Below are 26,466 nucleotides of genomic sequence, written 5' to 3'. Positions count from 1 at the left end.
CTGGTATTTAAAAAAATGGAGATACAACTTTTTGTTAAGTAAGTGTAAGCCCTACTCAATTACCCCATTCTTAAGGTTAATTGTAAGCATACACTAGACTCTGTAAACACTAAAAGATGTGTAGTGCTAAAAGACACCCTCTCACATCTCAAAACAGTGTGTTTATTGTCAAAGACAGTCACTTAGCATTTCGGGAGAAACTCCCTCGAGGTTTTGAGTAGCAGAGCTGTCTGTCAGTGTGTGTGATCGGAAAGTTTGTGGTGGTTCAGGTAGTGTGGGGACTTTGAGTACTAAGAACGATCAAGCACTGAAAAATATGTGAAAAATGTCTTTATGTGTGGGGTGTCTCATGTTTTCAGCACCTGTAAGGATCTTTAAAATCCTGTAGTGAGCCAGGCTTAAATGTTTGTATTATGATATTAAACAAAATAACTTGACTTTTTGAATATGTTGATTAAAAATTTTAAAAAAAGTATTTGTCAACATGTCAATTATTTACTATTGGTGTTCTTGGTGCTGAAAATAATTGCTTTAACCTTAGTTCTTTTTATACAAAACCTAAAACATTAAACTTAATTTTAACTGAAAGGATAATGCCACTTTAAAACTCTAGCTGAGCTCTATTTACTCAGTCTGTGAGACTGGACATCATCATTTTTCCAAATATCAACAAGTCATGTCATTTTGTGTACTACAATGAGACTGGTTTACTAGTTGAATTGGCTAATACATGGGATACCCTGTTATGCCAAGATAGTGGCTTTATTACAGATAAATCTTGTAAATCTTGCCTTTGAAATTAGCCAGTTGCTTTGATGGTGAAGGTGTACCTGGAAAAAGCTCACTTTAGAAGATGTATATCCACATGCCACGAAAAAACACATATTACTCAAGAAAAAATAAAAAAGTGGAGCCACGTTTACAGTAAATCACCAGACATCTCATTTAGGAAATCTCGGTATGTACACCATATGGTGCATCCCTCAAGTGCTGCCATTACAGAGCATCCAAATTGCAGTGAATCACTCTATGTCATGTTTTGAAAAGTGAAGAAAAAGTAGAGAGGAAATTTATGGGTGATGTTATGGGGGGGATGTTCTATGGCACTGTTGTACATAACCGTATTTTGCTTTCTATCTTGTTTTTTGTTTTTTTTTTGGTTTGAAAAAACAGAGGGAAGAAATAGAGCAGGTTTCATTCGCTCTGTGTTACAGTGAACATTTGCTGTTGTAATGTAAGACAAAGCTATACATCTAAATGAGCTCTCTTCTGGGCTATGCCCTTTATTGGGCCACATAGCTGAAAAAACACCTTATAATTGCACCATTAATTGAGAAAACTAACCCACTGCTGAATAGGCAGTTGTATGAAAATGTGTTGGTTTTTGTGAAATAGTTTCAATTTGAGAGTTTTGCTGTCTGACACCACAGACGTATTTAACAAAGTGGTGGATTTATGGCAATTGTCCACTGAATAGGGCCTACTCTACTCGGCTCTACTCACTTTTTGTACCCTGGTACCTGGTTTGTTTTCTACTAGTACAGCTCCCTGCAAAATGTAGCCAGAGCTGTCACAAAATACCATCTCTAACAGGAACAGCAGAGTTTGGGCTTGTTTGTGTGGGATGTCTACATTTTGTCATGATTTACAAGTCCCTCTGACCAATCAGCACTCTGCAAGGTTTACATCTCATGGCTTAGTCACAACTTGGCTGGCTTGGAACGACGAGTGAGCAAGGAATAAAAAGTACCCAGTACCAGGTACCAAATGTACTTAATGGAAAAGTAAAAAGCCAAGAAGAAGATAGCGTAGGTAGAGTATGCAGTGGAAAAGTGCCATTAGAGGGATATGTTATGTTGATGGTGAACATTCTTTTATCACACATTTGCCTTTGTACATTACATATGCCTGAGGAAGAGAAGCGCATTTGCATTTTCAGATGTGCACAGCTCAAACTCTTTTTGTACAAAACAAGCAGACAGACTAAGCTCAATTAGGGACTGAAATGGCCACAAAACCCTTAGTTTATGACACCCTGAATTTGAGTCTAATGACTCTGCATTATCACCTGTATATGGTGAGGGTCTACTATAACACCACATCTAAACCCATCCCTGCCTTCAAGTCTTCAAGAAGGCTCTTTGGTTGTGTTATTTCCAGAACAGAGTGGCTTGTCACAGCATTAGCTGTAAGCTGTGTGATCTGAGACTGTACATAGAAGCGAGGGGAGTGTGGTAATTCTTCAGAGAAGGTGCCTGTCCTCTTTAAGGATTTTTCTGTTCTCCCCTCAGAAGTGCTGCTCAGCCAAGAGCTGGCAGTTTGTTCCCTCAGCTAATTGTGTTTATCATGAATAATTCAATCTAAAGATGCAACTTTTCAGATGTGTATAAATAAAATATCTCTCACAGGAGTCAGCACGCTCCAGCAGTGTGAACGGTCAAGAAGAAAGTTAAACGAGCAATGAGCAGATGAAAACAAAGAGATGAAAGTTCAAGGAATCTATAGCGCTGTTGAAATGCAGATTAGGAGGCTGTCGGGTACTGTTTATTGTCATCTTTTGTTGTCGCCCTGTCGCTATAGCATTTTTTCTAGACTACAATGAAGTTCACATATGAATGGAGCCAATATCTTTAGAGGGAAAGTTTTTCACAGATGATCATATAGGGAATGATTTATCTGTACATCACACAGCTTTTATTTATTACACTCCCTTTAAAGTGACTGACTGACTGACTCTTAATGTTGAAACACGCATGTGAAAATAGGAACTGTTAGTTCAACTTTATTTCACAGAGAGAACTTAAGTTGGCTCTACTACACGTCTGTTGTTTGCTCAGCCATATTTCACATTCCAGTTTGTAAATTAAATTTGGAACTATTCTATGCATTTCCACCAACATAAACATGTTCACGAAACATAAAAATATTAGTTCCCAGCTAGAACTAAAGGAGATTAGGTTATTCAGCGCACACTGTGGCTGAATAACAGGAAATAAGTCAGGAACACGCTTCGTTTGTGTGTGTTTCTGGGGCTGTGTTTGGCACGACACCAATGCACATTAGCTAGAGCCTTGGCTTGGCGTTAGTTTGTTCACAACCTTAGCAGGATGGCAACATTTACACACATATTATATTTCACAGAAAAAGGAGAACGGCTGAATTTGCCTTATTTCACGAAGCTGACTTTGTTTTGCTAAGTTAGCAATTTAGCACCTAGCAACAGAAGCAAAAGGGATGTTTGGAACATATCCCTCATGCAGCAGAAGACTACACTTGTATGATTAAAAACAACAAGGAGGCCTTCAGCCTCCTATAATCCTAAAAGAATGGGATTAAACTCATTAGCAGATAAGTGTGTGTGTATCAACTGGATTTGGAGCTAAAAGTCCAATGAGAATGTGGGTGCCTTTACTTGAAATAGTTTTTAAAAATGATTCAAGATAAGATACAAAAACTGTATGCAGTGCTGAAGAATGGCTCAAATATAAAAGAATAGCCAACTTCCATTTAAGGTATGACCAAAACTTTTGAAAGCTGAGTGAGTGGACAGAGCAGAATCTCAGGTGTGTTTATGAGTGGGTGGGGTGATTGTTTTTGGTGCTCACACAAATAATCCAAATGCCCACCCAGGAATGACATCTTAACAGTGCCTCTATGAGGTTTGCAACACCACTTGTATATAGTTGTTGTCCAAGAAAAACATGTATCTTCATTTCTGTGGCTTTTTCATTTACACAACATTTGATTACAGCAGCAGTCCTTCATATTGTGTGAAAAGTTCATGATGAATGGACCAACAGAAATGCTCCCAAATTGCAAATTTCTCCTGTTAGGTTACTTTTTTGGAGATGAAGCGTGTTTTTCATTGGACAGTGATGATATACACCATATGATTGTTTTATTTCTGTCACTAGTTCAGTTCTGTTTCATTGATTTTGCTGCCTGTGAGTCAGTCAAGTGTTCTGTTTAAATCATAAGAACATGCCCAGACATGTCTCGTAAGCGGTTAAAGATTTATTATGTATCTTTCTAGTTATTTTGATTTAAATTTGCTGGATGTTTAATATTACACTGAGTTTAAGTATCATTCAAAGATGTTTTAAATTTTACACAGTGTTCCCTGGGCATTTTAATATCCTTTACCACTGCCTTCAATACTTCCACTTTCAGCTGTGGAATTTGTGAGTACATTATGTTTTACAGTATGTTTAGTCAGAAACAAGCTGGACACGCTGGAAATTGTTTTTATTTTTTTTTTGTTTGTTTGTTTTTTGTTTTCTGTGGTTTAAATTTGTTTTTGTGTTTCCAAATAAAGTAATTTTAATATGAGATTCTATAATAAAAAGCAGAGGATGTGACTTGTGCAGTCAGAAGCACTGAGTAACATCACTCATGCTTTTCCACGTGTGAATAAAAACTTTAAAAATAGATTTTATTCAGCTGTGTTATTGTGTGGTTTTTGCATAATTAAAACACACCCAGTTTACGCCAGAACTATCAGCTGCTTCTGCTGCTCTTATGTAGATGAGCCCCGGACTTGGAAAAAAAATTGTGAGTGATTACAGTGAGACTTTGATGTGGCATTCATTTCTCCTCATCTCTTAAATCAGCCTTTCCAATGAGACGGGAAAATTGCATGTATTCAAATGACGTCCAAATAATATTATGCATCATCACGTACCTACATTATAATATACAGCTGCACATGGGCTTAAAGTCACTGTGCTCAATGCCAAGTGTGTGCTAGATGGATATTAAATCCCAAAGCAATGGAACTGAGATCTATGGTGTGATGGAGAAGCATTCACTACCAAAATGAGTTCCAACATCAGCAGCACACCACATTAATATGCGGCTCAAAGCCATCAGATCCTCATAGAAAAATGTTCTAGATCTACTGTAAAGTCTTCATGGAAAAGAAAATGATGTTACTGTATGTAAAGACTGATTTCAGATTAAATGGCTGAGTAGTATAAAATATGGTGATTTAACAAGAGCTTAAATACCTTGTCACAAACCAAAGGCTTTTTAAGGTCTTTGTGCTTTGTTGAATCTGAGCCTGTTAGATTCTGCCTAGGCAGGTCAGAACACTTTATGGGAGTGAGAGGAATTTATATTAGAAACACCCAGAGAGGATGACACATGGTCAGGGCCGACTAAACGCTCCCAGAATCAGATCTGAGAGAGCAGGAATAATGAGAAGTTTATTTTCCCCAGCTGTTTGTATTAGTGAATGGATTCATCTGATCCAATCGATTCAATCAATTTATTTTACTACGGAGTAAACTGACTCAATAGCACCCAAATGATTCAGTTCCCAAGTAGTCAGAGATAGGGTTTTACTTTCATGCCATTAAAGGAATGACTGCAACATCCCAAGCTTTACTTAAAAGAGCACTACATAATATTTTACCTAAAATTACAGCTTCAAAATCATTGCGGGGCCCCATTGACCTTTAAAATGGAGAATAGAGCTTCTGCCTTTGCTACTCTGTGCCCATAAAACACAATAAAAAACACCTGTTCCCATTAATTTGCAAATTTATTAATACAAAAGAGAGCAGGCTGATCACTCATTACTGCCTCTGCTCAGGCACCATCTTTTTGTTTTATGTTGCTGTGACCACACCCACAGTCTTGCATTTTCTATTGAGTGTGAGGAGCCATGTCAGCCTTGTGATTGGCTGGAGATTGATTATGCAACTGTTCCCCATGATTTGGACCACTTGTTTAAAAAACAGTGAGAAAAGTGGGAAATACTGGTGCAATACTGCAGACATTTTTTTATTTGGAAGATATTCATAAGACATCATTTGTACATGTACATTGTGGGCCTAGAGGGAACAAGATGAAATTAATTAAAAAAGAAAATGCAGATTTAGGTTCCCTGGGGCTTTTTTCTGTAGTTATCACTCTGTCTGCCTTTATAATTACTAAGCTGAAACTGACTGAAATTTCCTCATTTTATGATTGACATGAATTCAAAAAGATAACTGTTAATTTATGATGTTAATGTGTGAGAGACTATGATTCGAAATGTGCTAGACTGATACTTGATGAAGAAAAGGTTGTAATTATAAAGGCACCCGGGTAAGAGAGACCACTTCATTGCAGTAAGAGGAATTCATATTAGAAACAGGGCCAACTAAACACTAGTATGTAACATCCCAGCCTCCTAAACACAAGACCAAGCTCAGATTTAAATTCAAGTTTGATTCAGTCGGTCTTTGGAAATAGTTCATATGGTTCACTGAAAAGAGTGAGTTCAAAAAAGTAATTAACTCACAAATTAGTGAATTCATAGTGAATTCTAGGGAGAGACTGATACGTTGCATCACTTTACATGGCCAAGAACTGCCTACTAGGGGAGGAAAAGCTATTTGAGGTGCAAAAGGACCAATCACAAGTCTGCTATCTTAATATGACGTGTAGAAGGAGGCAGATAGCCATTCAGAATGCAACTGGCAGTATCCTGACAGTGAAGCCAACTTAACTCACTGAAATATCAGTCTCTCCATCAAATTATGGGCGGAACATCTGTAGCTGAGACTAGTGAATTCACCAACTAGTGAATTTAACATCACCACACCCAATGTTAAAGTTGTAGAGCAGTGGAACTGTGTTCCATGAGGTGATGGTCAGAGTGGGGTTTGTGATCCAAGACTAATCGTCCAAAATCAGAACCAGACTTCACTCATGTTCATGAGAGTAGTACAATAACAAAATGATAAATTGATCAAAAGTAATCTTTCCCATCTGTTAGTACTGTGCCATAATGGAATATTGGAGTATTAGAGCATGCTAAAATGCCATTTTGTTGTAACAAGCTTGACATCATGACAATAGAAGGACCCTTTTCTAAAAGTTGGTATTCTCCGTCAATATGTAAAACCCTTTCATGAGGCAAAGAACCTTTTAATCATGCAACAGCTTCATCAAGTGTTCAGGGTTCTATACAGAACCATTTTTTTTACTAAAGAGAACCCTTTCAGAACCATCATTTTTAAGAGTGTACCCGAGAGGAGACCACTGTTCTACTCACATCAGCTTCATTCACCAAATCAATCCCTCTCAGCATGTGCCCCTCATTTACCAATAAATCACTGCCGCTCTTGTCTCATTATCATTTTGTTTCCCAATTTCCAAAACCGCTCTCTAGGTACACAGTAGTATTTATCAGTCCCGGATCTCATTCATCTTTAAATTAAGATAGATGTCTTCATTTATGAAAGCGTCCTTGGTCCCTGAATGGATGTCTTAGCACCTCATCTCTGTCTCCTCAGACCAGATATATTCAGTCCTGATTCGTTAATCATGCAGCACTATCAGCTAGCCTCCTGGATCCAGTATGAATGCCAAATGTTTAATGTCAGGCTGAAGAACATGCTTCAGAAATTTTGAGGGGTTCACTATTGGAATCTGTAACATATTGCTGTTAATAAATGGAAGATAAAACGTTGCATTATACAAATAGTGCTACTGCATACTACATCAAATTCTGAAACAAAGAGCGAACCCCTTCTCTTAATTTTACCCCTAACCCTTGTATTCGAGTGTTATCTTGCCCCTTGGAACCGAGTTACAAATTGTAGTGGTTAGTATCTTACCTCACAAAAGGGAACAACCCTTCACGAGAGTGAGACGTCATCAGAACACAAAAAATAAGCAGCACTTCAGCTGCACTCTGCAGCAATATCAGAGATTCTGGAAATGTAGGGCCTTTAAAAAAGCATTCCACAATCATATATTATTACCCACTCAACACTCTGTGACATGAAGCTGAAACTACATTGAACTATTTTAAGGATAGTACAGTGGTTATCATAGTTTTTAAAGGTGAAAATACTGACATTCGTGGCGTTATTTGGTTGTTTGTGCCCCCATTTTGCCTGTAATTCAGAAGGCATTTAAAGTCCTTCGTCTAAAATGTGTCCCTGAAAAATCTCTGTTTCAAGGAGTATATAGCCCTACATCTCTTTCCCAACAAGCCTTGACACAACCCTAGACAAAATGGAGGGGTAGGGCTAAGTGTTAAGGCAAAGGGGTGAAATGGGATTCATCCAAACTGTAAAGGTTCTTTCAGATTTTATGAAAGCTGCTCGTGTTTCCAGACTTGGACATCACTGTGTGTTTAGCTTTATTTGAATCGTTAGAAGCAGAAAAAACAAACCATTTCGAAGAACTCTCCTAAAAGTTTTCTAAATAGACACTTTTAGTGACCATGCTATACACTGAAAAAACTTGTATGATATTTAGTCTTGAGGTTTCGGTTTTATTTTCTGCTAATATTAGCATATACTTGTGGCTTGAAAGTGAAAAGTGAATAAACATAATGGCCATTGCGAATGGAAAGTAAATAAATGAAGGGTGGACTCTTATATTGCACTGCACTGTATATGTTTTTGTTTTAGCCCATCCATCCAATGTTACGATTAGCTTTGCCTACACTGCAGTACAGAGTTAAAGTAAGGCGCTATAACAAACACAGCTCAGCTGACCTCAATTTTCAGCCTTGACTCATTGCACCATAAAACTGTGGCCTCCTGCTCCTTTGAAGGATATTTCCATGCAAGTGTGTAATTTTACATTTTGTCATGGCACATAAAAAAATACTGCTGCCATGCCATTCACAGTTTTTTCTGCCATGAGAATTTAACATAAGCCATCTATGCAAACCCTTTTCTGCTCCACTGTGGTATTTAGCCATTTTTTACCACAAAAAAAAAAAAAAAACATATATATATATAGGCAAAAATATATAAAAGCTGGCACATTTGGTAACCAATTTGTGATTGGTTGGTTCACTTGAACCTTTATTTAGCTGAAAAAAAAGCAAGGAATACATTTCCAATGTTTACACTGATTAACTTGATTGTGTTTTTCAAAGATAAACACATTCCAAAAAAGACAAACACATTCCAAAAAACTTAGGACATAATATTGAATTTACACCACTTAGAAACACTGCACTAGAGAATACTAAAGGGTCTTTGACCAAACAGAGCTGTGGCTCACCATATTGTGGCGAACTTCATAAGAGAATCAAAAACAGAATTCAAAAAGAATGTTCCTAAAGGCTACACAGAATTTTGGTGTTTCACCATGTACCATACCCAAATTTTGAAAGATTTAGGGAATCCAAAAACTCTCAGTCCATGTAGAGAAAGGGCCAGACACCACTGTTGAATGACTGTGACCTTCAAACCCTCAGATAGCACTGCAGGAGAAATCGTAATGCTAACAGAGTACTTTATAAATGTTCGAAATTTGTTTAGATTTCCACAATAGAATACATATCATGAGTGAAGTCACTGAAATCTTTTCTCTGCAGTTTTGTCATTTAAATAAAGCTTCAAGAAAATATCTTTAGAGATTTCTCAACTTTTCTCTAAGCTTTTTTTTAACGTCCCTTAATCCTTTTTGGGGGAGAAATGAAAACCCAACAGAAAGAATAGACTTAAGATAAAAGAAGATTTAGGTTGAAGTTTTGACATTTCGAAGACAACTCAGATATAATGAAAAAAGCAGGTGCATTTAAAGCTAGACCTGATGCCAGCTGTGGTAAATCTAAATGACATCAAGCATAAAATTGAATGATCATAAACTGCAACAACAAAAGCATTGCCCTGAGATTTACAGAGCCTTCAAGCTTGAGAAAGTTTCCTTGGAAAATAACTCTTAATAGAAAACATGGATACTATACACCAGTGGACCAAAACATTAAGACCACCTGCCTAATATCATCACTAGCATGCTTTTCAGTGAGTACACTTACTATCTGACTATTCGCCTGGAATTTATTGCAAACTAGGTGTGTGTATTGTGTGTGTATTGTGTGCACAGCACAGGAGTTCACCTCCAATTAAATGGTTGCATTGTGAAAGAGGTTAAGAACAACTCTTCTAAATATTAACTTCATAAAAACATAATATAACCCTGAAATGGTGAAAGGCATTGCTATAATATGTACAGAAATACACATATATCATGTTTGAAATAATGCCATACACTCCCAAGCCTTTACAGGGCATTTTCTGAGATGTCACAAAAACGTACTCATTTGCATATATTCACTCATTCATTTATTGTCTGCAACTGCTTATCCAGTTCAGGGCCATGCCAGAAGCCCTCCCGGAACCACTGGGTGCATGGCGGGAACACACCCTTCACAGGGCGACACACACTCACACCTATAAACACTTTTGAGTCACCAATCCACCTACAAACGTGTGTTTTTGGACTGTGGGAGAAACTGGAGCACCCGGAGGAAACCCACACAGACACAGGGAGAACACACCAAACTCCTCACAGACAGTCACCTGGAGCAGGGTTCGAACCCACACCCTCTAGGTCTCTGGAGCTGTGTGACAACAACACTACCTGCTGTGCCACCGTGCCGCCCCATTTGCATATACGTAGCTGCCTATTCGGCTTATAGTTTTTAGTGCCGCCACTTCTTTCTAAAGTTATTAGGCTTGTTTCACATCCAGTGCTTTAGACTGCATTGCCTTCTGAACCAGGCACAAAACAGAGCAAATCAAAAACTCATTTACATATCAGTCTTACAGGCACAGCAACAACAACCAGCCTGTTTAACTCTAACATAGAAATGCTGATTGGAATAAAGTCATACAGAAAATCATTATGACTTGGTGCATATAAAATGCACAAGCATTATATTTGTACCCAAGAAGATTCAGATATGAGGCAGATGGTGATTTCTAACTCTATAAAATACAAAACAAAAACACAGAAAAGAAACTGCAAGGCTGTGATAGGACTAGCAAGTTAACAGCATGAAATTTCTTGCGTACTTGGACCAGGAGGAAATTGATTTTCCTATTTGGACTGTGTAGAAAGCGTACATTATCTCAGGCGAGGGAAAACAGAAAATATCTCTGCTTTTACAAAGGCCTAGGAGACCACTGCTGGTGGTGAAGAAGGTGCTATTTATAATCTTAAACATTCGTGGAGTGGTGTTCCCAGGGACTGACTATATAAAATAACAGGGGAGGAAATAACAGTGGAAAGATATTCACTATATCTCCAAAGCATTTCTTTTGTTGTGGAAGCGACACAGGAGAACAGGAAAGAACAGAGGATGAGGACGAGTGGATCCTGAGTGTCAGGCAGTCTGTGGTGTGTGTGGTTTTAATCATCAGTGTCGGAGGAGTGGAGGACATGGTTGGAGAGTAGGATAAAGATAGAGGACCGCCTCTGAGCTGAAAAAGTGCTAATTAAGAAGCTTCAATGCCAAGGAAAGAACACCATCAATATCTTCTTCTGCATGGTCAAACACTTCTCAGACACGGAGGGAAGACCCAGCGTTATCACAGCCTCCCTGCTTTTGGGTCTTTCACAAAAAGTGGTGGAGAAGGCCAGAGGGGTTCTATATGACTAATCTGAGAAAGTGATTTGCTCTGGTATTGTGTCAGTTGACCTCCTTTTGGAGGGGTCTACAGCATGTAGGCCTTCACAGTGAGTCTGCTTTTGTACAATTTCATGCTTAAATGCTTAAACCAAGGTCTCAATAAAGGTCTCAGGACCTTGAATATAGTTTCAAGTCCCAAATGCTGTAATCACTGGTAGCTTCTTGAACTGTTGATGTAACTGATTGGTCACTGTAGAGTCTGGTTGTGTACCTATCACCAGTAATGACAAAATCCAGCTCTGGAAATTAGATTGTGGACATCTCTGACCCATTGATGTCCTCACTCTTGGAACTACAGAACTTCCATCAGGTTTCATTACATCCATTATGTAGTTTCACTGTAGTTAAAGATGGCCCAAAGTTTATTTTTCTGTTGAGTGAATTAACAATTTGAACACTAAAAACATATATATTTAATTTTTGTTTTAGGATTTTGTTTTTGGATTATCATAACCATTTTTTGTTTGTTAAAAATATATAAAGCGTCCATGGGTTTGTGAAAATTCATTATTATTATTATTATTATTATTATTATTATTATTATTATACATTATTATTATTATTGCATTGTCTGTTGCAGATATCAAATTTCTTCATTAAACTAATCTATTTTTAATATACAGATGTTTGTTTTTAAGTCATAAGTGACCAAATCCTGGGCTCCTGAGTGGCACATGTCTAAAGGTTAATTTATGCTTCTGCATTGAATCTACACCAAAGGCAATATGTTGATCCTGTGTAGCCATTAACCCTATGCCTTACCCTATACTCTGTTCCAATTAGCACTCTACTCCCTAAATAAAGCATTTCACAGATTATAGAACTAATACTTCTACAACACTACACTACGGAGGGAAGAGGTTTGAGATTCAGCCCTAGTGTTTTGGTGGTTCTACTTCACCACTTTGATTGATTCAATTCTTGTTGGGAAAGAGGGATAGGTTGAAGTGTTAGCCCTTGAAAGGTAGACTTTTCAGAAGCACACTTTAAACGGAGTGTGAATCATTAGAAAGATGGCCGTGCAAGCAACAAAATAAACCCTTTGACGTCAGATGTCAGTAAATGCTTATCAACCACTTTTGAAAGCACATGATGTCCTTAATTTCACTAATATCCAGCAATGCTCCTCTGAGATCTCTGCATAGTGACAGAACTGCATACAGAGCACCACTATGGAATGAAGGGTGACTGTCTGTGAGGAGTTTGATGTGTTCGCCCCGTGTCCGTATGGGTTTCCCCTGCGTGCTCCAGTTTCCTCCTACGGTCCAAAAAACACACGTTGGTAGGTGGATTGGCTAGTCAAAAGTGTCCGTAGGTGTGAGTGAATGTGTGAGTGTGTGTGTTGCCCTGTGAAGGACGGGCGCCCCCTACAGGGTTTATTCCCACCTTACGCCTAATGATTCCAGGTAGGCTCTGGACCCACCGTGACCCTGAACTGGATAAGCGGTTACAGATAATGAATGAATGAATGATGTGTCAGGCTCTTGAAGGGTCATCCCATTTAATAGGGGAAGATTTAAACCACTACACACTACACATCTAACTCAATTCCAAGGGGCAAGGTGACACTCCATAGCAAGGGGTACTGGATTCACCCTAAGTGCAGGTTCTATCATAATTAGATAACTAGTTTAATCATCTCTAGTTTTGCCTCAGCCATCCAAGGCTGGGAGTCCAGGGGACCTCATCACAATGTGTACAGTGTTGGCCAGTGCAGGTGTCTGTTCACTGACGGGACAGACCTCCTATGGGGAGTTGATGTTACATTATTGTTAGTTTGAAAAGTAGTGGTGGCTATGCTTCATGTCTCAGAGGAAGCATAAGTTATTGCTTTCACCCTCTCAGGTTGGGGTGAGTGTGTGTGTGACTTGGGGTGAAAATACAGCACATTTTGGGTATAAATAGAGACTGTAGTAACATCTGCTCAGACGAAACACACTGGTTGTCATAGTAACAACAGCGGCATGAGTACACCGTGGGCGGGAAAACTCCAACCCTGAATGACAAAAGACACAAAAAAATCTGGCCAGAACGGTCAAACTCTGAAATCATCTTTGAATCAGATTTGAAGCCAGATATAAATGTGACTTGAATGCGATTGGAAAAGGTCAGAGCTGCATGTGGATTTTTGTCGTTCAGACTTCAGACAATCGGTCCTGCTCAGATCAGATATGATGAAATATCTACTGATGTGAACAAGGCTTTGGTGGTCTTAACCTTATCTGAGTTCACAAGGCTGACAAACAAGGATCTAAATTGTCATTGTGAACAATCTGAAAATGAATGCTGTTAAATTAACACTGGTCAAAAACCGATATTAGTCATTGTTTCCTTTACAACCCTCACCTGAGCAAGAAGGCCAGCATTTATGAGGCTGAAAATCTGCCAAACCTGTACCACTTCAGGGCAGGACCACACAGCCAAGGCTGCTGTGGATTCTTCCCTTGTTTAGATCATGCTCAAGGTCTCGTTTATTGCTTAGCCATCAACTGGAACGGCAGCCAGAGTATCAGGTCTTTAAGCTGAGTTGCCAGATCTGATGGGGCTTTATCTAATGCACCCGCTCAGTGTGAAAAATCAGCTCCGATGAGACCGCGGCCCCATTACTAATGCCTTGGCTGACGGACAGCGATTGACTTTAATGCTAATCGCTATCAGAATGTGTACAATCATCTTTACGGCAGGTCACTGGAGACCAGGGGCCATGTGGGGCCCACACAGGGCCAAGGCATGAATATTCAACAACAATATCAATGGGCAGTGATGGACAGCTGAAGGCCAGATGAGCAAGAGAGTGAGAGAGTGAGAGTGAGAGAGAGAGAGAGAGAGAGAGAGAGAACAGTAAGCAGGCACTAAAAGGATGAACACAGCTGATTAGAGGAAATAGCCGAAGCTTCAGAGGATTCAGTTTCTTTCCTTTAAAGTCCATCACTCACCTCTCGCCACTGCTTCGACTCCATTCCCTGAGTATACAGGATACACACTGCAGAGAGAGAGAGAAATAGATGAGATAAAAGGGGAGATAAAAACATTGAAAAAAAGGGAAAGAGAAATCCAAAGAGAGAGAGAGAGTGAGAGTGAACCACTGACTACAATGTTAACTTCAACAATTCTTATAACCATATAATGGAAACATTATTTTTACAGTAGTAACTGAATCAGTTACTGGTCTTATAATAAATCATAGTAAAAGACACTTTAGAATGTCCAAATCCATTCAGTTTCTCTCCACTCTTTGTTTTTATTCTGTAGTTCATTCATTTAATTTAATTCTGGCTTTAGATTGTAGACTGATTTAGACTGTCTGTTTTACCAGTTGATTTTTGTGTATTTAGATTACTTAAATAGCAAAAACTGACCTGACTTAATTATGAGAATATACTAAATCATGTGTTTTCATATTTTATTACTAATACTCTAATATGGATGTAAGAATAATAACAACAAGTAGTACATTCCATATAAATGTGCTTTGCTTAAACATAAAGCAACACAGAAAACTGTTCAAAAACATAGCTGAATAAATAATAATAATAATAATAATAATAATAATAATAATACATTTTTATCATCATCATCTCGGCTGAATCCGTTTCAAGGTCATGGTAATAAAAATAGCATAGAACAAAAATTTAATTTGAACTATTAACACATCGTTAAAATAAGACAACACTGGCACGTTGTGTGGTAGTCTTTGTTTGGTTTTCTGGTGCTGTTCTACAGAGTTCTGTAGAGTAATGACCCCAGCCTTGCCTCAAGCAGGTCCCAGTGAGAACGTCCTTGACATGCTGTACGTATTACCGCTGTCATATTAAAAACATGCCACCCATTTTCCCGCTTTTACGTCTCAACATCATTGGAGCACAGCAGCAGCCCTTTACACTGTATGAACATTCAATGATGAATGGGCCAGTACAAATGGAGCAGAATTACTGAATATACAGTGCTGGGAGAGACCTCTCATACTTGTCATTCTCACTCAAAACAACCATTAAAAATGACTCATTTTTCAGCCTCAGGAAATAAAAAAAATACAGTTAACTTATATTTCACAGAAAATGATCCTGAATCATCAGCCACAAAATATAATATTACATTTCCCAGGAATATGTTTTTGGACTGTTTGGTTTCTTTTCACGACTCTGCAAATGTATATTCCACTCTTCAAATTTCAACTTGGAGGTTGGATGCATTTTCTGCTTCTTACGGTCTAATAACTCTGAACACACTCGGTGATTTTGAGTTCTGAGCTTTGGGCTTCTGTACTTTTATTTATATTATTTTATTTTAATTTATTTATTTATTTATTTATTAATTATTTATCCATTCCATTAGCATAATGACTATTTTGCAACATGAAGAGGAATCATTGGTAAAATTACTGACTGGACAGCAAACTTTCCGTTATATAGCAGCACTATTTTTGTTCACTGAACGCATATTCTTAATTTTGTCATATTTTATTTATTCGTTAATTAATGCATTCATTCATTCATTCATTTTCTGTAACTGCTTTGTCCAGATCAGGGTTTTATTGGTTCCAAAGTGTACACCAAAATCAGTATGTGCAAGGTAGGAACACAACCTGGAGAGAGTGCCTGTGCATCACTGATTCCACCAACCAGAATGTGTTTCTGGACTGTGGGAGGAAACTTAAAACCCAGAGGAAACCCACACAAGTACAGGGAGAACACACCAAACTCCTCACAGACAGTGATCTGAGGCTGGGTTTGTACCAACAACTTGAGGCCCCTCAAGCTGTGGGGCAGCAACACTACCTTTGTGTGTCTTTCAGGTATAAAGGAAGTGTCTCCACAAATGAGGCAATACGAAAATCAACATATTTTGGACATATTTACAGTAGTCCTGACACTAATGGGTGACCATGTAGATAATCCAGCCTTAAATGAATTATAGGTGTATAAAAGTGTAAGTGTATAAAAGACCGTTCTAACCAGCTTTTCTTTTTATAGGAATTCCTATTCACAGATGGTTAATTCCCTTGGATCAAACAATCTAAGTGTTGTACAAACTTCTTTCTTAACCCTAGCTGTAGGATCATGATTGAGGCTTTGGTAAAGAGGAGCTATTTGATAGTTTCTGTGAGATATGGCTAATATCTCGTAGTAGACTACTCTCTCGAGTGCCGTATTACATAAGTACGAGTAAATCTGTAATAGCATCAGAGCATCAAAGAGCAGATTCTTTGTCTCCTCATCAAACGTTCTAATACTGCACTTGATTCATTCTAGCGCTCTGATAAACCATGTCCCAGGGTCTGTGTCTGGCTAGATATCACAATCTTGCAGCGATGTCTGTGATAAGGCTGATAACGTCAATAGCAGTGAGGTTCAGAAATGTTACGTCTGCAGATCTGCCATTGTCACTCGTGTCTCTTTGCCCTCAATCTAAGAGAGAGCAGAGCCACGGCAGCAGACTCTGATAAAGAGCCAGCACTCCAGCCCACCGCTGGGATTAGTATTCAAGGGGCCGGCTTTGGGCTCCGCATACATTAGGCCGTTCTGTTGATGCTGAAGAAACACAGTCAAATTACTATGCAAATGCAATGCGCGTGTTGAAGAAACGCTGTGAAACAGCCGAGTAGACAGAAATGCTCTTAAGAGCAGAGGAAAGGTGCAGCAAACTTAAAGGAGCACATGGGGAAAGAAGATCCAAAGGCAGGGTCTCTGCTGAACTCAGGGGTCACTCTTAACAAATAATGCATTAAAGTGTTAGTAAGCTCTCAATTTGAGTAGGGTTCTGCCCTATGGCAGCAAAGTAAGGCCAAATTGTTGTTAACCAAAAAGCAGAATCAATAACAGAGAAATAAAATTTTGAAAATGGAGAGAGCTGTTATTAATATTGAGAGTTAAAAAAACAGATTTGTAAACAGAATATTTCCGTGTTTAATCATGCCATGTTTGTTGCGTTCTCCCCGTGTCCATGTGGGTTTCCTCCGGGTGCTCTGGTTTCCTCCCACAGTCCAAAAAACACACTTTGGGAGTTGGATTGGTGACTCAAAAGTGTCCCTAGGTGTGAGTAAATGTGTGAATGTGTGTCGCCCAGTGAAGAACTGGTGCCCCCTACAGGGTGTATTCCTTGCGTCCAGTGATTCTTGGTAGGCTCCGGACCCACCGTGACCCTGAACTGGATAAGCGGTTACAGACAATGAATGAATGAATGAATGAATGACATACACTGTGCACTACATAGTGTGGAGGAAGATATTTGTGCCTCAGTCTTTGAAAAAAAAACAGCAGCTGCAAATTTTCATTACATGCGCTGTCATAGCAACAATTCATCATGTCCTGTTAGTAGGAGATGCTGTAGTATGATAATAATTTGTGTACTAACTTGCCGAACTCTCACCTTTACGATTAAAGCATAGTATATACTGTATAGTACTAGTGTGTAATACATAATTGGGACACAGCCCACGGCTCTGGCTGAATACAGCGAGAAGTAGTGCAGCAACAAGCAGAGATAGATGGTGATGAGCCCCGACAGTAACAAGAGCTCTCCACCTCCAAATAATTTAAATAATTTCACTCTGTCCCGTGTCTCTCTCTCTCTTCCTCCTTCTCCTCCTCCTCCTCTACTGAACAATTAGGTAAAGATATAGTACATGGGCCAGGGAGAGAGAGAAACATACACTGTAAAACCTACAGGGGTTGGACAATGAAACTGAAACACCTGGTTTTAGACCACAATAATTTATTAGTATGGTGTAGGGCCTCCTTTTGCGGCCAATACAGCGTCAATTCGTCTTGGGAATGACATATACAAGTCCTGCACAGTGGTCAGAGGGATTTTAAGCCATTCTTCTTGCAGGATAGTGGCCAGGTCACTACGTGATGCTGGTGGAGGAAAACGTTTCCTGACTCGCTCCTCCAAAACACCCCAAAGTGGCTCAATAATATTTAGATCTGGTGACTGTGCAGGCCATGGGAGATATTCAACTTCACTTTCATGTTCATCAAACCAATCTGATACACGGCACCGCCTTCAGGATACAATGTTTGAACCATTGGATGCACATGGTCCTCCAGAATGGTTCGGTAGTCCTTGGCAGTGACGCGCCTATCTAGCACAAGTATTGGGCCAAGGGAATGCCATGATATGGCAGCCCAAACCATCACTGATCCACCCCCATGCTTCACTCTGGGCATGCAACAGTCTGGGTGGTACGCTTCTTTGGGGCTTCTCCACACCATAACTCTCCCGGATGTGAGGAAAACAGTAAAGGTGGACTCATCAGAGAACATGATGATACATGTTTCACATTGTCCACAGCCCAAGATTTGCGCTCCTTTCACCATTGAAACCGACGTTTGGCATTGGCACGAGTGACCAAAGGTTTGGCTATAGCAGCCCGGCCGTGTATATTGACCCTGTGGAGCTCCCGACGAACAGTTCTGGTGGAAACAGGAGAGTTGAGGTGCACATTTAAATCTGCCGTGATTTGTGCAGCCGTGGTTTTATGTTTTTTGAATATAATCAGGGTTAGCACCCGAACATCCCTTTCAGACAGCTTCCTCTTGCGTCCACAGTTAATCCTGTTGGATGTGTTTCGTCCTTCTTGGTGGTATGCTGACATTACCCTGGATACCGTGGCTCTTGATACATCACAAAGACTTGCTCTTTTGAACGCTGGTATGTCACCCATAATGTTGTGTGTATTGCAATATTTTGAGCAAAACTGTGCTCTTACCCTCTGCTAATTGAACCTTCACACTCTGCTCTTACTGGTGCAATGTGCAATTAATGAAGATTGGCCACCAGGCTGGTCCAATTTAGCCATGAAACCTCCCACACTAAAATGACAGGTGTTTCAGTTTCATTGTCCAACCCCTGTAACTGTACTTCTTAATGAAACAATTAAGTTAGCTTAACTTAAATGATACAGAAATGTGGGATCACTCAAGCTGACAGCCAAAAAAAAAAGAATAATTGGATTAAAAAAATGGATAATTAGCGTACACATTTATACACAATTATTTTGTGTAAGATCAACTTTTGGAATATGTTGAGTAAAGGTGAGTTTATTTTATACTTAAGTTTAAGTTATACTGACCGAGGGAACTGAGTTTTTTGTGTTTTCTCCGCATGGGGGCGTGTCTGTGATGAAAAAGGAGCGAGTACCAGACTTTGAAGCAGAAAAGTGAAAACTGGACACGTAAATTATCAGCACTCACACAACTACACTAATACACTTCCAGTTCCACCTTAAATGCTCCTGCTATTACACTAACACCAGCCTATTTGACATTTCCGTTCCACTTTAAATAATAAAGCAGTTACAGAGGTCTGGATGTAAACAACTGCACCATTTAAGGTGAAACGAAGCTGAAAGCTGGAGAATAAAAAAGCTAAGCTATCCTCACTTTCCATCTTAAAAACTGTAGCTGTGGTGTTGGTTCAACTACCTGTGTTTATGTTTCTGTTGGTGGAGTTAAATTCAAGTGCTACAACACGTTTTCTTATTGTCACTCAGTCCCCCTTAAAATCTCCTGTTGAGCTTCTGTTTATGTGTGACGCACCCTCTCCTGATTGACTGGACTCAGTCCGGCGGCGGCTATCTTTTGTGTGCTCCTGAACACAACACAACCCATCATGCACTGCGCTCACAATTGAATTGAAAAGGATCCATTGAGGCAAAGTAAGGGCAGTTCGACATTGATGAGTGAAACTCACATCTTTCTCATTGGCTACTGGCACCATCTATTTGCATATGGGCGTGGCTTTCCCCATCACTCACCATGATCGTTGGGTTTTCCCCTTAGGTCACCTTCCTCTATGTGCCCAGTTTAAAGCTGTAAGGTTATATTTGTTTGGTTTGATATTGAAAGTCCTAAGAGCAAGTTACTGCTTTTTCTGCTGTAAGCGCATTATGTTGTTGGTTGAAAACCAATGAAGGTGTTGCTTGCGCAGAGCTGTGGTATAAGCATTTGGGGTCTTGATAATTGTTGGTATAAAATATTACAAGTGTGTAATATTCATTTGTAGTAATTCACTGGTTTAAGTGGAAACCAATTCTTGTGATTTTAAATAACGTGAACTTAAATAGAGTCCAGTTCACTTATTTCACTTAACAGAGCTAACCACATATATATTCTTACAAGTTAGTCATTTGTACTCAGTTCAGGGTGTTATTTTAACTCAAATATTTGTATTTTTGAATGGTTTAAGGCAATCGGTTTCTGCATTCCATTTGAGTTTACTTGACTTGTCAGTTTTTTTTTTTTTTTACTTTACAGTGTAGGGGATGTCAGACACAGGAAACACTGCACCTTGGGGCTTGAAAGGGGCATACACCATGGATACAAACAACAACCACAACTCAATGCCACAATGCAAGGGAAAGGACAAGACAAAGATAAGAGTATTAGAAAACCTGGGAACAATCAGAAACTATGGCACCCACAACTCAAGTGCATCACATGATAACATGGGTTTCCTTCCTTATCATTGATTTGCATTGATATACAGATCAAATATATATATATATATATATATATATATATATATATATATGTGTGTGTGTGTGTGTAACCATCTTCTAAGACTTCTTCTTGTTTAAAAGTTGGATGAAATACATTCAGATATATTTAGTGAGGCTTCTGTGGGTCTTTAATTCATTTTTTTTAATGCTAAAACACTGTACATTTGTTTTGACTGTAAATTAATATAAATACATGTCTCTGACTTCCACAAATGATGGTAAACAAGTGGAAATAGAATACAAAACTGCTATTAAAGGTTATGAGACCAACTGTCCATTAGGCTTCTTTGAGATGCAGTATGTGGCTTGCAGATCAAGTAAGTGGGTTATGAAAGTAAATAAAGTAGGTTCCTCAGCATTTCAAAAGATATATAAAACTGTGGTACTTACATGGGTCAGATTTGGAGAAGGTGTCTCGATCCAGCAGGTTTCTGCAGGAAGAAAGGAGAGTGCAGGTCAGCAGGTTATTTGTCTAGGCGTCTGAAAGCCGTGTGCATCAGTCAGTTTTATCAGTCATCTTGTGGATCTGGAACAGTTGGAATAGTGCCAACAATCCGGATACTGCTAAATAACTGCAATGTATCGCAGTGTGAGATCCAACCAAATACAGCACAACACTGAATTTTAGAGGCAAAGCACCTCACGGAACTGGCTTGTAACACACTCGCTCACTCAAGGTTTTGGAATGCACCACAAGGAGTTCTATACCTCACATACTCTCTCACATTTTGGGGTTGCTCCACAATGGCGGAAATCTTGTGCTTGTTGGAATATGTCATCATACACTGATTAGCAGCCACTGTGGGCTACATTGTGTCTCCTGCAAGGTGTAAACACCTTTTATAATGAGTGAATGCAGCTTTGTACATAGACATTCAGCTTAGATCATCTCCAGAATAAAGCAATGAAAAAGGATGCAGTGCAGCAGCTGCACATAAGCCTGAGATCACCATGTCCAATGTGTTCAGCTAGAGGGGTATAAACATCCCCAGCACAGGGCTGTGGAGGAGGGAAAGCATGTTTTCTGGGGTGATGGATTCCTTTGAGATGAACTGAAGGGTTGTTTGGGATCTAGAAGTAATCATGCAACTTCAGTACCTGACTGCACTAACGCTCCATCAGTGAGTGCCATCACGTTCTCACAGAAATGTTTCAACATGCAGCATAAAGAGTAGAGGATGATACTGCAGTAAAGAGATGTGCAGGTGAATAAACTCTGTAATAATAGCTTTGATTTTGAAAAAAAAAACTGTTGGGTGAAATGATGGTCACATAGGTGTTTTATTCATGTGTGAGGATTGTGGAAATTACTGCAGTTTTCCTCACTCGCACTCAGTCACACACACACACACACACACTCTCTCTCTGCAGTGTGCAGTGACTTTAAAGTTAAGTGCTGCTTGAAGGTGGAAGAACAAGCACAGGAATAGCAACAGAATCCATGTTGCTAAAACCATTCGTCCAAATCATAACTGTCCAAAATTTCACGGAAATTCTGTGAGCATCATCATGATTCATAGAAGATATTGAACCAGGATGTCAAGATACTGACACATATGACCTGTATACTTTATCTGTACACTGTACACATATCGATCTCAGCAACATTAGCTGAACAGCCGAAATAATTCATTCCTCTCAGAATCCAAATGTTCTGGACAGAACTGCTGCTCAGCCACATGAGGAAGGACAAACACACACAACGTTGTATCTATGAATTGTGGGGATATTACATACATCTATCATTCATGTTGTGGTGACTTATCATTAACTTTCTCATAAGTACTGCCAGCTTACTCCTCACCTTGGCACTAACCTTAAACAAGTATAAACAAGTATATAATGTAATGATTTCCAGATGGTGGTCCCCATGATGAATATGAGTCCCCACAAAATAAACAGGTTTTGGTCTCCACAGCGTGACGCACACACACATAACACATAACACATACACATCAAAAAGAAAAACACCACTGGTAAGCAAGTGAAAGAGATATATAATGTCATTTGTGGCACGATGGTGCAGCAGGTAGTGTCGCAGTCACACAGCTCCAGGTGACTGTCTGTGAGGAGTTTGGTGTGTTCTCCCTGTGCCCGTGTGGGTTTCCTCCAGGTGCTCGGGTTTCCTCCAGGTGCTCCGGTTTCCTCCCAGGGTCAAAAACACACATTGGTAGGTGGATTGGCGACTCAAAAGTGTCCGTAGATGTGAGTGTGTGAGTGAATGTGTGAGTGTGTGTGTTGCCCTGTGAAGGACTGGCGCCCCCTCCAGGGTGTATTCCTGCCTTGTGCCCAATGATTCCAGGTAGGCTCTGGACCCACCGTGACCCTGAACTGGATAAGCGGTTACAGATAATGAATGAATTAATATAATGTTATTGATCATAGATGATGATACATGGTGTATGATATATGATGTAATTTATTAAATATATGACACCCTTCACACAGAAATTCTCATTTCTAGCCACATCATTAAAACCACATAATGCTTAAAACTATATTTAGCATTGGCTTCCTCTGAGACACATTTTGAACTGTTGTTAACACATGATTAGACAGGTCAATACACTTGAAGAAGGAAAATAACTGCCCAAATCTACTGGCCAATACAATTGGGCAGCTAGTTTGTCCATTTCTGAGTGCACAACATGACAAACATGTGCTGGGTAGCATTGCATTATGAAGTTATGAAAGAGAGGGAGGGCTGTTCTATCCACCTAGGGACTCTCAATCCATTTTTATGAATGAATACAGTGTACTTCTTAGTATACTGTATGTCCACGTTACTAATGCACCTGGGTGCTCTCAGAAGCTAAACGGTATGTGCTGAGAACAGTCTAAAGGCTGTCCTTTAACTTAAAAAAATTAAAACATATTCATCCCTCCAGCCACATACTCCTACAAAAATAACATTAAATCCAACTTTGCTTTTTCAATATACCATCAAACATTTACAGTCCAGTATTTCTACTTTTCAATTGCATGTGCAGTGCACTGCTCAGGTTCTGTTACCCATTAAGCTAATAAGCAATATGATAATAACACACACCTGGGAAATTAGCAGGAGACATTACAAAGTCAATAACACCACATCGGGCTAAACCCTACTTGCTATTAATTAATCAGATTTGCTTTATTGATGCCGGCGAAACCTATTTTCCTCTTTCTGTACAACTCTGGGTTTTTACATTTTGGAATTTGTGAGGAGCCAGAAACAGCGCTGCTGTGACAAAAGAGCACGGCAGCCATTCTGCACTCCAGCAGCCTGTCAGTCTTAATCTCTCTCGAACACACACTGGTGCAAAACAAAGCCCTGTCACTTCTCCCTCAAAGCGGTTTGAACACATTCACTTTCTTCAATTAGTTTCTCCATTCTTCCGCGGTGGGTAATTACACCCAGACGCCACAACAAGTTCATCTTCACGGAGACAGCTGCCATTTTAATCACAAAGCTTGCCTGCTCCTGCGCAGGAGGACTCATTCGGGAACTACTTGATGAGCTCAGGTCATGATTGAGCTTCATATTTACAACTCATGGTAATCCCCATATGATGTACACTGAATGACCAACAGTTTTTGGACAAAGGCTTACATGACAACATTTTTTGTAGGTATTATTATTATGAATATTATTATTATTATTTTGCCCTCTTTCCTGCAGGCTTTAAACTAGATGTTGGAACATTGCTGTGAAGATTTGATGGCATACAGCTCTGAGATCATCAGTGGGGTCAGGTACTGATATTTGAGGTACTGCCTCTTGGACAAAAAAAAAAGAGGCACTCAATTCATCCTAAAATCATTGGTAGGGATCCATCAATCCAGAGAACACAGTTCCACCAGCTCCACAGCCCAGTCCTTGGACACATAATACCAACAATGGCTTTGAGCAACTTTGAGCAACTCCAGAGCATCTCATTTCATTTTATGATTTTCAGTGAAGATAATACAAGTTGTGTGTGCAGAACTGAACATCTGTTTCCACAGAGATTGTGCAGCAAAAAAAAATAAATTGTGGAAATCATTAACGATAAGCAGTAGCTACAAACTTTTGGACATAAAGTGATACAGTGTAGGTATTAATGCATGTGGCAAAGATATATTACATAACCAAAAGTCTCTGTAAGACAACGACCATAATTCTGCAGCTTCACTTGGGGAACAAAAAGCCTCATAAATTCAATAGGAGCATACATTTTGTACCATTTCCACAGTAATTCATGAAGCATTGTTATGATACTCATGCTCTGTGATTCATTCTGAATTCACTCCCATCCAGAGCACTGTCTCCTCCAGCTTAAACTAGAGGATTACTGTAGATCCTACCCATCATAAATTACTAACAAAGGATGAGGGCACTGAGGACAAACGGGAAAAGAATGAATGCTGGAGAGAATGAATAAATAAATGGATGAATGTGTGCATTTTATGGACTGAACTGTCAAAACGATGCTTCTAAATGGCAATTATTATTAATATAAAGTGCTGTCAATTTGATTCTGACTCTGGGATAGTGTCTTTGCAGAAAATCCTTTTTTCTGTTAGTCTTTATATAGAGATACAAATAGGAGTCACTTATTGGTTTATTACAGTTGCTCTCTAACTTTTTCTATCATTCCCCACCTCAGAAGTAAGGGAATTTCTAAGCCCCACATCACCCCAAAATGGTAAAAAAAAAAAGCATGTGCACTTTATGCAGTGATGGAGATAATGTTGAAAAGCATGCAAAGAGATGAGGATGCTGCTCTATTCCTTCTCCGTAGGTGGCTAACACTGACTTATATTTGCTGTAACAGTTACATTACTTGAAGTGGAACAGACTCCAAATTTCCATCAAAGATACAGTCAAATTGCTGAATGTAAACATTTAACTTGTGAATTTTCTGATTCAGTGAATTACAGCTGAAATAACCCTTTCAAAGCCATAAGAGTGAAATTTAAAGCCATTTAAAATCACATCTGGTGTAAACAAATTAGATGCCCTAATCAACCTGCCAAAGTGAACATATGGTGAACACATGAAATGTGCTGAGTTGTTATAACCTGAGTTTGAAAGTCTTTAGCCTAGGTGTATGTAAATGTTTAGACTCAAGTGTATTAGGCCTTGGTTAGTGCGAATAGACCTTATCCTGCAGTATGTCCTCTAGTGCCCTTTTTAAGGTTGCTTTCCCAGCTGCGCTTGGTTAATTAATGTAAATGATAGGAATATTAATGTCTCTCCTGAATTAAGACCTCCTGGTGAACCTCAGCTCTGAGTGAAATAGTGCAGAACTTCTCACAGGATGCAGTCTTGCCTCAAGACCCAGCGGAGCCAATTTGAGCTTCCTTTATGCATCTGTACGTCACAGATCTGTCAAAAGTTTCTGACCTGTCTACCTGAACCTGGTCCCTAGGGTCAGGTCTGAACATTCCTATTAGATAAAAGTACTGTTTTACGTGCTTGTGTAGCCATTGCTTTAATGTACACATGGTGTAATCAGACACATGGTGCCTTTTAGTAAGCAGGAGTAGAAGCAGTAAAAGATTAAGCTGA

The 26,466-nt window shown here is 39.3% G+C and overlaps 1 protein-coding gene across 3 annotated transcripts in view; it reads right to left on the bottom strand.

Moving 5' to 3' along the window:
- cpne5a (copine Va) overlaps positions 1–26,466 on the bottom strand; it is a 158,893-nt gene that overhangs the window by 114,530 nt on the left and 17,897 nt on the right. For 2 of the 3 annotated variants that reach the window (XM_066644150.1, XM_066644151.1), the window contains exons 2-3: positions 21,324–21,364; positions 14,368–14,414 (exon numbers count right to left, since the gene is read on the bottom strand). In XM_066644150.1, coding sequence (XP_066500247.1) covers positions 14,368–14,414; positions 21,324–21,364 — 88 coding nt within the window. Of the gene's footprint in view, positions 1–14,367; positions 14,415–19,857; positions 19,987–21,323; positions 21,365–26,466 lie in introns of those variants that run through there. The other variant, XM_066644152.1, reaches the window with a different exon arrangement.

This window comes from Hoplias malabaricus, chromosome 14 (genome assembly GCF_029633855.1).
Source record: "Hoplias malabaricus isolate fHopMal1 chromosome 14, fHopMal1.hap1, whole genome shotgun sequence".
NCBI lineage: Eukaryota > Metazoa > Chordata > Actinopteri > Characiformes > Erythrinidae > Hoplias > Hoplias malabaricus.
The sequence above is the reverse complement of the archived record's forward strand: the minus strand, read 5'-3'. Positions and strand labels throughout refer to the sequence as shown.